This window comes from Triturus cristatus, chromosome 7 (genome assembly GCF_964204655.1).
Source record: "Triturus cristatus chromosome 7, aTriCri1.1, whole genome shotgun sequence".
Taxonomy (NCBI): domain Eukaryota; kingdom Metazoa; phylum Chordata; class Amphibia; order Caudata; family Salamandridae; genus Triturus; species Triturus cristatus.
In genome coordinates this window covers 139,314,678-139,330,041 of record NC_140590.1, presented here as the reverse complement: position 1 = coordinate 139,330,041, position 15,364 = coordinate 139,314,678, and the positions used below count along the sequence as shown (strand labels likewise).

The 15,364-nt window shown below is 45.3% G+C and overlaps 1 protein-coding gene across 1 annotated transcript in view; it reads left to right on the top strand.

The window, feature by feature from the left end:
- The window catches only part of LOC146809047 (uncharacterized), a 523,889-nt gene that overhangs the window by 324,679 nt on the left and 183,846 nt on the right, over nucleotides 1–15,364 (top strand). The window contains exon 15 of the mRNA XM_085615855.1: nucleotides 12,569–12,631. Within this exon, the coding sequence (XP_085471981.1) occupies nucleotides 12,569–12,631 (63 nt within the window). The remainder of the gene's footprint in view (nucleotides 1–12,568; nucleotides 12,632–15,364) is intronic.

Genomic DNA, 15,364 nt, shown 5'->3' with positions numbered 1-15,364 from the left:
CATTCACCCCAGTACAGAGATCTGGGCCTAAATCCATCGTTTTTTTTTGCTCACCATGCCATTCCAGTTTGAACCCAGCCATATGCAAATCAGTCTTGACCCTGTGCCCCATGGGAACAGTCCAGCCCGAACTGCCAAGCCAGGTCCTCCCTGGACTGGAAACAAGCATCCTAGGACCGGTTTCGGGCTTTCAGCCCTCGTCAGCCAGGATAGCTTGATTCCAGTGGCATGGAGAGCAAGGGACTCACGTCTGAGCATACCCTTTCCACTTGGGGTGACAAATGCAAAAACAACAATTGATGGACAGAATGCAGAACAATGTCATACATTCACCCAAGTACAGAGATCTGGGCCTAAATCCATCGTTTTTTTGCTCACCATGCCATTCCAGTTTGAACCCAGCCATATGCAAATCAGTCTTGACCCTGTGCCCCATGGAAACAGTCCAGCCCGAACTGCCAAGCCAGGTCCTCCCTGGACTGGAAACAAGCATCCTAGGACCGGTTTCGGGCTTTCAGCCCTCGTCAGCCAGGATAGCTTGATTCCAGTGGCATGGAGAGCAAGGGACTCACGTCTGAGCATACCCTTTCCACTCGGGGTGACAAATGCAAAAACAACAATTGATGGACAGAATGCAGAACAATGTCATACATTCACCCCAGTACAGAGATCTGGGCCTAAATCCATCGTTTTTTTGTTCACCATGCCATTCCAGTTTGAACCCAGCCATATGCAAATCAGTCTTGACCCTGTGCTCCATGGGAACAGTCCAGCCCGAACTGCCAAGCCAGGTCCTCCCTGGACTGGAAACAAGCATCCTAGGACCGGTTTCGGGCTTTCAGCCCTCGTCAGCCAGGATAGCTTGATTCCAGTGGCATGGAGAGCAAGGGACTCACGTCTGAGCATACCCTTTCCACTCGGGGTGACAAATGCAAAAACAACAATTGATGGACAGAATGCAGAACAATGTCATACATTCACCCCAGTACAGAGATCTGGGCCTAAATCCATCGTTTTTTTGCTCACCATGCCATTCCAAGTTGAACCCAGCCATATGCAAATCAGTCTTGACCCTGTGCCCCATGGGAACAGTCCAGCCCGAACTGCCAAGCCAGGTCCTCCCTGGACTGGAAACAAGCCTCCTAGGACCGGTTTCGGGCTTTCAGCCCTCGTCAGCCAGGATAGCTTGATTCCAGTGGCATGGAGAGCAAGGGACTCACGTCTGAGCATACCCTTTCCACTCGGGGTGACAAATGCAAAAACAACAATTGATGGACAGAATGCAGAACAATGTCATACATTCACCCCAGTACAGAGATCTGGGCCTAAATCCATCGTTTTTTTGCTCACCATGCCATTCCAGTTTGAACCCAGCAATATGCAAATCAGTCTTGACCCTGTGCTCCATGGGAACAGTCCAGCCCGAACTGCCAAGCCAGGTCCTCCCTGGACTGGAAACAAGCATCCTAGGACCGGTTTCGGGCTTTCAGCCCTCGTCAGCCAGAATAGCTTGATTCCAGTGGCATGGAGAGCAAGGGACTCACGTCTGAGCATATCCTTTCCACTCGGGGTGACAAATGCAAAAACAACAATTGATGGACAGAATGCAGAACAATGTCATACATTCACCCCAGTACAGAGATCTGGGCCTAAATCCATCGTTTTTTTGCTCACCATGCCATTCCAGTTTGAACCCAGCCATATGCAAATCAGTCTTGACCCTGTGCCCCATGGGAACAGTCCAGCCCGAACTGCCAAGCCAGGTCCTCTCTGGACTGGAAACAAGCCTCCTAGGACCGGTTTCGGGCTTTCAGCCCTCGTCAGCCAGGATAGCTTGATTCCAGTGGCATGGAGAGCAAGGGACTCACGTCTGAGCATACCCTTTCCACTCGGGGTGACAAATGCAAAAACAACAATTGATGGACAGAATGCAGAACAATGTCATACATTCACCCCAGTACAGAGATCTGGGCCTAAATCCATCGTTTTTTTGCTCACCATGCCATTCCAGTTTGAACCCAGCCATATGCAAATCAGTCTTGACCCTGTGCCCCATGGGAACAGTCCAGCCCGAACTGCCAAGCCAGGTCCTCCCTGGACTGGAAACAAGCATCCTAGGACCGGTTTCAGGCTTTCAGCCCTCGTCAGCCAGGATAGCTTGATTCCAGTGGCATGGAGAGCAAGGGACTCACGTCTGAGCATACCCTTTCCACTCGGGGTGACAAATGCAAAAACAACAATTGATGGACAGAATGCAGAACAATGTCATACATTCACCCCAGTACAGAGATCTGGGCCTAAATCCATCGTTTTTTTGCTCACCATGCCATTCCAGTTTGAACCCAGCCATATGCAAATCAGTCTTGACCCTGTGCTCCATGGGAACAGTCCAGCCCGAACTGCCAAGCCAGGTTCTCCCTGGACTGGAAACAAGCATCCTAGGACCGGTTTCGGGCTTTCAGCCCTCGTCAGCCAGGATAGCTTGATTCCAGTGGCATGGAGAGCAAGGGACTCACGTCTGAGCATACCCTTTCCACTCGGGGTGACAAATGCAAAAACAACAATTGATGGACAGAATGCAGAACAATGTCATACATTCACCCCAGTACAGAGATCTGGGCCTAAATCCATCGTTTTTTTTGCTCACCATGCCATTCCAGTTTGAACCCAGCCATATGCAAATCAGTCTTGACCCTGTGCTCCATGGGAACAGTCCAGCCCGAACTGCCAAGCCAGGTCCTCCCTGGACTGGAAACAAGCATCCTAGGACCGGTTTCGGGCTTTCAGCCCTCGTCAGCCAGGATAGCTTGATTCCAGTGGCATGGAGAGCAAGGGACTCACGTCTGAGCATACCCTTTCCACTCGGGGTGACAAATGCAAAAACAACAATTGATGGACAGAATGCAGAACAATGTCATACATTCACCCCAGTACAGAGATCTGGGCCTAAATCCATCGTTTTTTTGCTCGCCATTCCAGTTTGAACCCAGCCATATGCAAATCAGTCTTGACCCTGTGCCCCATGGGAATGATATTATAGACATCTATGAAAATGAATGATATTCAAGGTATATGATTTGAATGTTACAAAAACTACAAACAATATGAAAATCACAATAAAAACTGCAGGACCTTAAATACATGGGGAAATGAAGTCTATGCAGACATTCAGGGATGTAAAAAAAGCACAGTGTAGTCTTGGTCAAATGATGTATCTACAATTTGCAAAAGTGTACCATGCAATCAATGAACATTAGAAAGAAGTGCTGCCTCCTTGCAACTCCTGGAAGTCTCATCTTACTAAGTGACCTGTCATCATCACGGCAACTCAAGACTTAATTCAGATTTAAAAAGCCATGCAAGGGGCTATTTGCACCACTTTGTGTGAATTTGTAAAGAAATGTAATGCAATGCAGCAGCAACGTTTCAAAATAATTCTTCCTTCTCATTATTTCCTTTCCTTGCAGAATGCATCACACATAAAACACATAGAAAGAGGACATGTTTTTTTGGACTGTTTTATGTGCAGGGAGGCACAAAAACAATACTGCACAAGCACTCCTAATCTATAGTGCCTGCATTGGCGCTAGGCAGTACAGAATGCACCTGTACAAGGAGAGAGCAGAAGTACTCCATATATTTGTAAATATAGATCATGTCTGCTCTCTCTCTTTCATGCAAAGTGGCACAACAAGTTCCCATGCTGTGCTATGTTCCATGAAATAATAGTAAATGTGCCCCTAATTCTTGACCAACAGTCAAAGCGGATGACTCAAAACAGACCAGACTTGTATTCCCCTTGATCTCCACATAATCATTCCTTCTTGAATATATCTTGCTTCAGTTTTCTCCCCCCTACATTATGTCCCCATTTCCCAAGCTCACTATGCCTACCCCTCGGACCCTCTTCCAATGCTCATATCAGTTTGTTTCCCATTCCCTTGGAGCCCTGCTTATTAACCCTGCCTGAGTTGAATCTTACTCCAGTATTCACACCCACTCCATGAACTCAGCCAAGCATACACTTTTACCCTTCACCCTCCATAACATCAATTCAAACTATATTGAGGTGAAGCTTAACTCTCTCCACACCAAACTCAAATGCCTCTGCCAATTGCTCTCTCTTAGCGAGCAACCTCCCCTCCTTTGACCACAACGTGCTCTCACTCCTGCTAACCAGAATACCTGTTACCAGCAGATGCATCCCTCAAAGACACTCACACTCACTCTAGCCACATTCCTTGCAATAACAATGGGCATAGTCCCAGTAGATCCACCTATGATCTCTCAAATAATGCCAAAGAGAATCTACTCATCTCCTATAACAATAAGGCCCAATCCCCCAGATATACCAGTAAGACTATATTAAGATCCCCACATCACATCGAATAGACCCTATCCCACCAATCCTCTAAGGAATACGTCACTCATAAAAACCTCACATGAATTCTGATCACTTATCCATGATCTCCAATACTGTGTCCTGCAAACTGAAGTGTATATGCCTCAACTGCAAATCTGCATCCAAACATATTCATTAACAAGCATTGGCATAGCTTTTGGGACCTTCTGAGTATGTACTTATGCAGCACAATATCCTTTGGGGCAACCACATCAACTGTTGCGTGGCTAAACACTTATAAGGTCCCAAAGGTGAGACCTATTGGCTATGCCAATGCTTGGTGTGGTTGTGTGTGATTGTGTGTGTGGTTGTGGGTGTGTGGTTGTGTGTGTGTGGTTGTGTGTGTGTGGTTGTGTGTGTGTGTGGTTGTGTGTGTGGTTGTGTGTGTGGTTGTGTGTGGTTGTGCTTGTGTGTGTGGTTGTGTGTGTGGTTGTGGTTGTGTGTGTGTGTGGTTGTGGGTGTGGTTGGGTGTGGTTGTGGTTGTGTGTGTGTGTGGTTGTGTGTGTGGTTGTTTGTGTGGTTGTGTGTGTGGTTGTGTGTGTGGTTGTGTGTGTGTGTGGTCGTGTGTGTTTGTGTGTGTGGTTGGGTGTGGTTGTGTGGGTGGTTGTGTGTGTGTGGTTGTGTGTGTGGTTGTGGTTGTGTGTGTGGTTGTGTGGTTGGGTGTGGTTGTGTGGTTGGGTGTGGTTGTGTGTGTGTGATTGTGTGTGTGTGGTTGTGTGTGTGCGGTTGTGGGTGTGGTTGTGGGTGTGGTTGTGTGGTTGTATGTGTGTGTGTGTGGTTGTAGTTGTGTGTGTGTGTGGTTGTGTGTGGTTGTGTGTGGGGCTGTGTGTGGGGTTGTGTGTGTGGTTGTGTGTGGTTGTGTGTGTGGTTATGTGGTTGTTGTGTGTGTGTGTGGTTGTGTGTGTGTGGTTGTGTGCGTGTGTGTGTGTGTGGTTGTATGTGTGGTTGTGTGTGTGGTTGTGGTTGTGTGTATGTGGTTGTGGTTGTGTGTGTGTGTGGTTGTGTGGTTGTGTGTGGTTGTGCGTGTGGTTGTGGTTGTGTGTGTGGTTGTGTGTGTGGTTGTGTGACAGTAACACTAAAAGCATCTCAAAATAAAGGAACACAAACATCGAGTTTGTGGAAAGAGAAAGCACGTTGTAAGTCAAACGGGCGCAGCAAAGCACTTAGCGAAGACTGAGTGCTGATAATGGATACACACAGCCCATCATGTTAAGAGTTCGATTGCAGCCAATGTGCACTCATACCTGCCCCCTCCTTGTGAGTTGTACCCCATATTTCATGAGTTGTAACTGCTGCACCCACCATAGCACTTTGAGATCTAAAGCGCTACATAGGTCTAATCGATTAACCAGTCGCCAACATGCTGTGCTTTTAAAGAGAATGTGCCAAAAGTTTTCAGCTTCCTCATCATGTCCACATGAAAACGCCAACAAAAAGACTCTCTGAATGGTGCAACGGACATGAAGCAGCCGCTGCGATCAGAAATAAACACTGTGAACGCTGTCCAGTTTCACAGTAACATTTCCCTAATGTTCTTTAAGTCACAAAACAGTAATACTAAAATCATCTCAAAATAGAGGAACACAAACATCGAGTTTGTGGAAAGAGAAAGCATTTTGTAAGTCAAACGGGTGCAGCAAAGCATTAACACAACATGTTCTTTGATGTTTGATGTTCTTTGAACGAGAACATCAAAGGGGCGCCGCAAAAGTGATCGCGGGCGAAAGTGAAAGTGATCGCGGGCGCTTAATGAGCATGACGAGGTTTGCCAGCCTCCGCTCCTAAGCGCGCGCCCGCGCACATACACTGTAGCTCTAGGTTGGCCATGGTAGCATTTTTTGAGCTCTCACAAAAAGTCTCACCAGACCAGCGCATGCGCTGGGTCAGGCGAGACCTAAAAATGGAGATGTAAATAGCTCACAAAATCTTGGCCTACAATGCCGCATGGAAATCTGGCTCTCAGACTGGTCCCTAGCCAACCTGGATCTCCACTTGCCTCCCAGCTTTTCAATGACACATGCAGATCAAAAAGATAGACCAGGATGAGGAGTTGTAGTTGTCCACAAAATGTCAATTCAGGGTAAATCTCTAATGACAATCCTACTGTCATCTAAACTAAACTGAATGCATTCCTATAATAATACACACCATCTACCACACTCCCTTGTAGAAGGAATAATCAAGCTCATTGCAGTAAACCGCTGCTCCGCCTCATCCCGCATTTTTCTAGTGGAGTTCAACCTCCATTGGGGAAATCCCCATGACCAAGTGGCAGCATAACTAACTGGAAACTTCATCAACAAAAATGACCTGTAAAACGCGTGCTCAAGTGCTACACACTCTAAAGTAATCTAAAAAGAGACTGCCCCATCACAGTCAACTGGTCAGACCACATCCTGATTCCCTTTAAACTCCTTTGCACTAACTCAACACTCTGGTGCCAAACCAAAAACAAAACAAAAATAAGGATCAAAAACTTCAAAAACGTGAACCAGCACACCCTATTAAACAGAATATCCATGAAATTAAGCTTGATCCTGCTCAACCAAATCCCTGATGCTTCTCTGTCCAACCTGACTCAATCCTACTTGAAGGTGCCAACGAGATGGCAATATTGATGCATAAAAGAATAGGAACAAATAGCCCCACAATTCGTTTTCAAAAGTCTTGAAAAAAGTAAAGCCCTCAGGCAACATTTACCTGGATGGATAAGTCTGCAGCACAAACGCTTTTAGCTAGAAACATTTACTGCAAGTGAGGCTGTGCAAATTTCACTATATCTCCAGAATGGATACATCTTGAATAATTATCTGAAATTGATAGCGAAAATGTAGTGAATAAAGTAATAGAAAATGTAAAAATTGTTGTCTTTTGCCAGTATTTTTCAGTTCTGCCCCAGCTAGCTTTAAGGCTTCATTGCAAGTTTGGTAGTCCACAGAGAGCTAGGCTCGCGGGGCGCAGCGGTGTCGATCTTCCAACCGTGCCACTATGACCAGGGCAGTCGGGCCTCCCTGGAACCACCGCAACGGATCAGACTCCCTGGAGGTGGTGCGGCGGTATTGAGGCCACAATTTGCTTGGCAGTGCAAATACTATGAAAAGTATGGTAGTGAGGAAACAAAGGGGGCCCTACACGGCCCCCTTCGTCCTTATGCCATGTGCCCCTCTGTGTGCATGTACCCCAGTACCTGCACGGCATGGACTGCAGTAGTCCATGCCGTGCTGGTACTGCCTTTGTCATTCTCATTTCAGTGCCTATCGCATAGGCACCACCCTGGGAACGCCAAAGATCCACCCACCAGACAGGAGAAAACTCTGGATCTGGCAGGCGGCTTGTACCTGGGTTTGGCGGTGCGGGAGTGGGGCGATCCAGCTCGGGTAATGCCAAACTCATAAAGAGGCCCTATCTGAATATCACCTTAACCACAATAGCTATGGCTTTTGAGTAGGAATCCTCTAATATGGAAGATCAAATAGCCACCTACTGAGAAGTCTACTTTGTTACAATACCGAGCATTCAATTCGGGTTGGAGCAGCCACAGTTGCAAGTGTTAAAACCAGGATGATGGCAGCACAGATTTAGGTTTTTGATTGACGCCATTTCACCATAATCCGCAAATAAGGATGGGAATTTAAAACATCTTACTCCAGGGATCGAGTCAGCATCAGTGTATCTCACCCCAAAAGACGTAATCCAATTACAGAATCTACTATTTCATCTATGTCCTGAAGAAGGTTCTAAGGATGACAGCTGATTAATCAGTGCCTAATTTGTAAAAGAAAGAGTGCTTGTGCCTGAAGCTCTGCTCCGAAAGCCTGCAGCCCCTGGAGTGAGAGCACTGAGACGCAGAATCTCAATGCTGGTAGTCTTAAATCTATCTCATGCCTCTTACAACCACTACCAGGCACACCTTTCCCCTTTATACCACTCTTGAAGGCTCCTGATGTCCTCCTTTGTAACAATTCTGCTTTTTTCTTTTCCTCTGACTTTCCTATCTGTTTGTTTTTCTCTTTCCTGCGCTAGGTAAATATCTGATGGGGAAAAATAAGTGCCAGTCCCCAAAAATAAGAGCCAGTGACCCCCACCAGCAACCGCTGGCTAAAATTAAGCACTGGATTAATACCAATACATTGATTTGACTTTGTAAATAACATATACTCCTTACACTACCAAGAGAGCGGCCTCCCTCTTAGCCCTAAAGGGTCACCACATCCAAAATACTCAGACAACCTTGTCCATGGGACATCGGTGCAATGGGACAATAGAATGAGCACATAGACAAATGTAAGGAGTCAAAGTACCATTGAGCCCCATGCTCTGGAATTCACCAAGATGAATGTCATTATGGTATTGACCCACTACTAAGGCTGCAGTGTTACCAGAAAGACATCCTAGTTGAAGCAGTGCACAGGACTCATCTAGGCAGCTACCCCTTGGATTAATTGTATTGTAATTGTATTGTAATTTAACTTATATAGCGCTTACTACCCATGACAAGGCGTCAAAGCACTTTTTGGCCAGTAGCACACTACTCCAGAACCCAAAAAGGATTAGTGGTGGATTAGTATAGTGAACATTTAGTTAATTAGAGCGGTGGAATTGTTAGTTGGATTGAAAAGGATAAAGAGATGAAGCATGGATTATATTCCTCAATATGTCCCATCCCTGCACACTCCCTCTGGAACTGTCAGGCAGAGAAGCCCTCTATAACTGAGGACAAGGGGTCTTACCACCATCTGCCCAAATGACTAGGAGGAGAAGCTTCCTCAAGAAACAGGCGTCCAAATCAACCAGCATCGCTACCAAATGAGGCTCAAACTAGCAAGCCCCTCTCATCTCAGGGACTCTGGCATCTAAGCTTCTCACCCGATGCCCAAAGGTTCAGTAGTCCACATCTGTGGGGGTGGGATGTTGAGTAGTGGATGGCTGTGCAATAGCACACCAGATCTAACTCTTCCAGACATTGGCCTGAAACATCTGGGTGGTGCTCAGGAAGATAGAAGACCAATGCTGGTCCATCTGCGTTTGTCTTTGCACTGGGAATCTCTTTTTCCAACATCTGTTCAGGAACCTACAAGGGCCTCTGGCACCCAACAGGTGTCACACATGCACACATGCATGGGCCCTACTGTGTAAGTATGCATATCTGAATCTCTCTGGTACCACTGGGCTGTGAGTCAGTCTATGTGAGCACTTCTATGTTATCTGATAAAGGGCTGCTATTAAACGTCGTCAGCATATGTCAAGCTTCCTGTTCCTCTCCCACTCTAATGCTTAGAAAGGCTGAAAATCTTTTTTTGTTTACCAAAATGTCGGCCACAAGCAGCTTCTCATGCCCTCGTGTTTTTTAAGAAGTCCCAGAATGCATAAAAATAAAAACAGGACAGGATGAGCTGCCAACCACTTGACACCTCCCTGACCACCGTGTGCAACATCACCCTGTGCATACCTGCTACCCATCGACATGTGCATCCTAATACACAGCACTATGTGTCCCACTGCCTAGCGCTCTGCACCCCTTCTGTGCCTCTGAACTCCACATCCTTCTGCACTCCTCATGTAAAATACACAGCACATTCCCTAGTGCACCCCTGTGGTGCACTTATGTGCCCCCAGTGCACAATATTCTGTACTCCCAATGTAGAATGCACAGCATATCCCCTAACGCACCGCTGCGGTGCACTTATGTACCCTCAGTGCACAAAATTCTGTACTCACTCCCTTGTTACACTTCATCCATGCTCCCTACACCCATCACTTTGTGCCTTCTGCTGCATATTAATCTCAACAGAGATGCTGAAGAGGTGTGGTGCCGCAGCCAGGTTGACTGACTCTGGAATCTGGGGATCATGGTTCGATCGCCGGTGGCAGATTAGCCCAGCACCATGTGACTCTGGGCAATAGCTTGCTTAATCTTCCCGACGGCCCCCAGCGCCTAGAGACCCTTACGGGTGATTGTTCACGCTTTACAAATGTTGATTAAGGAGGGATGCAGGATGCTCTGAGGATACTTCCTGGGAAACAAGAAAAACCTGGATCAACACACCGCCCTAGGGTATCTGAGCTCTATGTAAGGGACGTCTGCTGCTCCTGCACTTGCTGTCACTTCCTTGCGTCGAAGGGCAACTTGCGTTGCTGTGCAGATCTCAGCTGTAAGTGTTCTGAGATTCTGGGTACAGGGGACTGCTGCCTCGGTTGTGTGCGTCTAGGAATCTTGCACTGCTTTTGCACGTCATAAGCATGTTTCATGTGTGTCAGAGAGGATGAAATGCTGCTGCTCATGCTGAGTGTTTCCTGTGTGTGAGGGAAACATGAATTGTCTGTGTGTGAGAACATAAACTGATTCTGCCCATGATGTATGTTATACTGTGTGTGTATGTATGTCTGTATGTATATGGTATTTCTATAGCGCAAACCTGCCATAAGGCAGCGGACCGCTGTACATGGTCAATGAAAAATGATAAAATGAGTGTGTGTGTGTGTGTGTGTGTGCGCACGTGTGCGTGTGTGTGTGTACAAGTAAATGTTGTTGTGCTGCTTCCTATCATGACGTGGCCTCTGTTTTTGAGGAAGATGTGTTCTGCTGATACCCTTGCTCGCTGCTGCTATTATCTTATTTTACAGGATCATTTAAAGTGCTGTGTTCACTGTTAATTCTTACGGCGTTAAGTGGGAAGATAGTTATGACATCACAGGGAGTAGTCTAGGCAGAAGGAGATTCTAAATGGATTTAAGAGGTTATGGTGAAGGGTACTCCTCAGAGTAAATGCTAAAATAGAGTAAGAACATCTTCCATGACCATGGTAACACAAACTCGCTCATACTTCGACATTAACAACCACACTCACCAACTAACACATTGATGCACTACCCTATGTACACAATCTCAGGAGAGTACTGTTAATTTAATTCAGTAAACTGGGAATAACCGCTGGCACAACAGCTGCTGAACCTCACATCGTTCTTTATCTCCTTTTTCTGTACATCATAAGGTGATTAATTCATGTCTTTCCCCTTCACTCTTTAATGTCTCTTTGAGAGCAATGTCCTGCTTTCTCTTTCCAGCAGAGGGTGCAACCTTCCTTCCTTTTGACCTCTTTTATTCAACTCCAGGCTGGTTTCCATATGGTTCCTGGGAAATGATAAGTTCAATTGGACCAACCAGCGCCAACCATGGCTTTCTCCTTCTCTGTGCCCCCCCCTTCCAAAAGACCCCTTTTACTTCCCCTCTTTGCCCTGTTTCACACTTGTTTGGGAAAGGAGAAAGGCAGCAATCAGGGCATCCACTGGAAACCCTGGCCTTCTCCCTGCCTGCTGGGAAGGCTGGGGTTTTTATAGTAATGGACACGCATAAGTACCAGATTGGATCCCCTGGAGGAATGGCAGGTGAACATATCTCACATCACATAGCTGAGACTTCTCTCGCCAACTCTGAGTCTCTGTTGCATGCAGAAGCCAGCCTCCTGCACTGCCCTTAGTCACCATACACCAACCGTGGGAACTGGAAAAAAATAAGTATACAAATCCTTTATCCATAGATTGGCAGTGTGTTGTCTCTAGAGACCTGCTTGTAGGACTGGTCCAATGGAGGTTTATTGACTCGAGTCCTGCTTGTAGAACTGGTTCTTTACCCATCCAATCGAGGTGTATTGCCTTGGTAGTCCTTCTTAAGGACTGGTCCTTTACCCATCCAATCGAGGTGTATTGCCTTGGGAGTCCTTCTTAAGGGCTGTTCCTTTAGCCATACACTGGCGGCATGTTGACTCTGGAGACCTTCTTATAGCAATAGTCAGAAACAAATCCCTCCCTTTCCTGCATCTTCGACCTGGGCATGCCATAATTACCCTTTTGCCATTCCCCAGAATCTGAAAATTGCTGTCTAAAAACTATTTGAATTTAGCCTGATTTTAGAAATAATTATAAAACAAAATTAATCACACAATGACTATTTGCAAGTGATCTTAATATTTCTAAAAAGTTATATTATGATATCTATCGTGTTGGTAAAACAATAAAGTAATAGCATTTGCGTTGTTTGTGTTAGTGTACGTGTATTATCTTAATATCAATATCGATATAGTCCCTTGGTAAGAATCCTGAAAAAACCTAATGCTGCATGCAGTGTCTAATAAGCAAACGTTAACATATCCTGATTGTTCTATGTAGGAATCAGAACCGACTCAGAGTCCTGAAGAGGAAGAGAAGGATGAAAGACACAAGATGCCTAAGGTAAGCTATCAATGCACATTTACTTGGAGTCTAAATATGTATGCTGAAGCTCCCTCCACTCTGTTGCACCAAAGACATTCTAATTGAATTGAAGATTTCTTCTTGGTAAGCAGGAGCCAGATAGCCAGTTCATGTAGGTAAACAGACTATAGCGTTATTGAAGATGGTAGGTTACAGGTAAAGACAAAGAGGGGTAGATTTACAAACCATGAAGGTTTATTTCCAAAGTTGCAAACTCAAAGTGTTCAGATTAGTCACAAATCAATATTCACCTTATAAATGCCTTGTTTGGTCTAATCCAAAGTGAGGAAAAATAGTAAATACAAAGGCAAACTATTTAAAAATAGTCATATGCAAATCAAATAAAATTCAGTTTCTCCTGCAGTGAAATTCTCTAATGCTAGACTGAGGATTCAAATGAAGTCAGGGACGTTAAGCAGAAGGTGTCAGCAAGTTAAGCTCCTAAGGGCAGAACCAAATGAAGGTTCAATCGAGTAAACGAGAAGGATTTGTTCAAAAGCCTTACTCTTTGAGCAGGGGAAGAAACAAGTACCAGGTCTCACAAGCTGGAAAAGGGGTATCTGCTTTCAAACAAGTGGGAAAGCATATCTGATTCTACCTAGCTCTACAATACACAATTAATCATCCAACTTCTACAGTGCAGAACAACTCCCATCGGTTCCCAAGAAGTTGGGGCCAATCAAAATCCAGCATTTCCAGATGGCTTCATCCTCCTCCCCAGTGATTGCACAAGGAAGCTCATAGCTGCATGGCCTTCAGGAGATATCTCGTAAAGGATGATACATCAAGGTTAGCCTGTCCCAGACACAGACGTAGACAACTCATTATTCAGCTTTCGGTGGAACTCACATCATTAAACAATTCTCACGGAAACAGCAACAATTATAAATAATATAGCTTGGCTCCTGATGAAGAGAAAGTGAAGAGAGCCCAGCATGAAAAACACATTTTGAAGTGTTAGCTTGAGTAGTTTAACTGAGGCCTACATTGACTATGGCTAACATAATGTGAACACTCTTTAATTATGGTTAACTATAACATGAATGTCACACCTTGAATATGGATACATAGTATAACTGTGTTAAGCAAAATGAAAAATAGTGACAGAGAATCATCAAGTTTCTCCATCTGATGGCTCAAAGAGCCATATCACACAAAACATTAATAAGTCCCTCATGACTGATTATAAATACCTGTTTGAGATTGATTTCTGCTGCTTACATCTAGATGCTCAATGTCTTTGAGGTTGTCATAAATGTGACACTGCAGCTCTTCAAGCTCCATTTCTTTTCTCTTTCATTTTCTCCCACTTTCCTATCACCAATTCTCCTCTCCTGCACTTTGAACCGCTTGTTTCAGTCATCCCTCCAATCCAGCTCATACACAATAATGAAGAGATAGCAAGAATGGCAATAATTATATGGGAGCCAAAACTCAACAATGGTTAGCCCAGAACCATCTTTTGTTAAATACTCTCAAAACTGAATTCCTTCTGATTGCCCCCAATGACCACTCTGCACCTGGACTGGCTTAAACAACTCACAGCTCTTAACTGCACCCCTCATGTGGTTGACTCCACTAAATAGTTAGCCATTACCTTGGACAAATACCTAAATATGCAAGCTCACATCAGTGCTACCATTAGGGGAGCCAACTTTCAAGTTAACACCCGTAAGAAAATCAAGCCTCTCCTTCCACCTGAAGACATCCAGCCTGCAGTACAATCCCTGGTTAGCTCACGACTCGAATATGGTTTAGTGACCCTTGCTGGGCTTCCTAAAGCGAGCTTGGCCCCGCTCAGAGCCACTCTCAACGCATCGGCCAGGCTCATCACAGGCTCCAAAAAACACAATCACATTACCCCGACCTTATGCAACTCAATTGGCTGTCTATTGAAGCTAGGATACGTTTTAAGATAGCCTGCCTAACGAATAAAGCCTTACATTACAACACTCCAGCTTATTTGGCGAACAAGCTTGTACTTTCTGGCTCTTGTCGGAACTTAAGAAGTACATCCGCCCTACTTTTTAAACCTCCCAAATTCAAAAAGAAAAGAACCTACAATCGTGCCTTCTCCAGTCTTGCTTCTCGAATTTGGAACGCTCTTCCTCCCGAGATCAGAGCCAATCCTTCCAATGCATCGTTCAAGAAACATGCCAAATGGATATTCCTGAATGAATATTAACAGCATTAGCCTGTACTCCATCTCGAAGCCCCCTCAGTTTACAGATTTGATACGTATTTTCTATGGTGTTGAGATTTATTGTATGCTTGTCTGTTCAATTTTTATTTCGCTCAAGGGCGCTTCTGAAACTGTACTTGCATGGCCGACTACCTGGTCCCGGACCTTGACTGTTTACCCCCTTTTGTTCGAGAGTGTTGACTTACCTGTGTCATTTGTTCCACTGTTCTGGTTTTATTCATGCTTTCGCCACTTTGTACAGCGCTCTGATACCCGCAAGGGTCATGTTCGCGCTTTATAAGACTTTTCAAATAGATAAATAAATAGTCCCCAATATCCCACTACCTATACCACTAAGCCAATTATCTATCTATCGCGGAAAAACCCTTTACAATTGCCCCAGACACCTGATGCTTCCAACTCCTTCAAATCTTCCAAAATCCCAATATTGTTATTTACAAACTTGTTGCTCTGATCAGGCAGGTTCTTGTAGCACTGCTGAATGCGTAACATGCAACAGACTCCGCCCT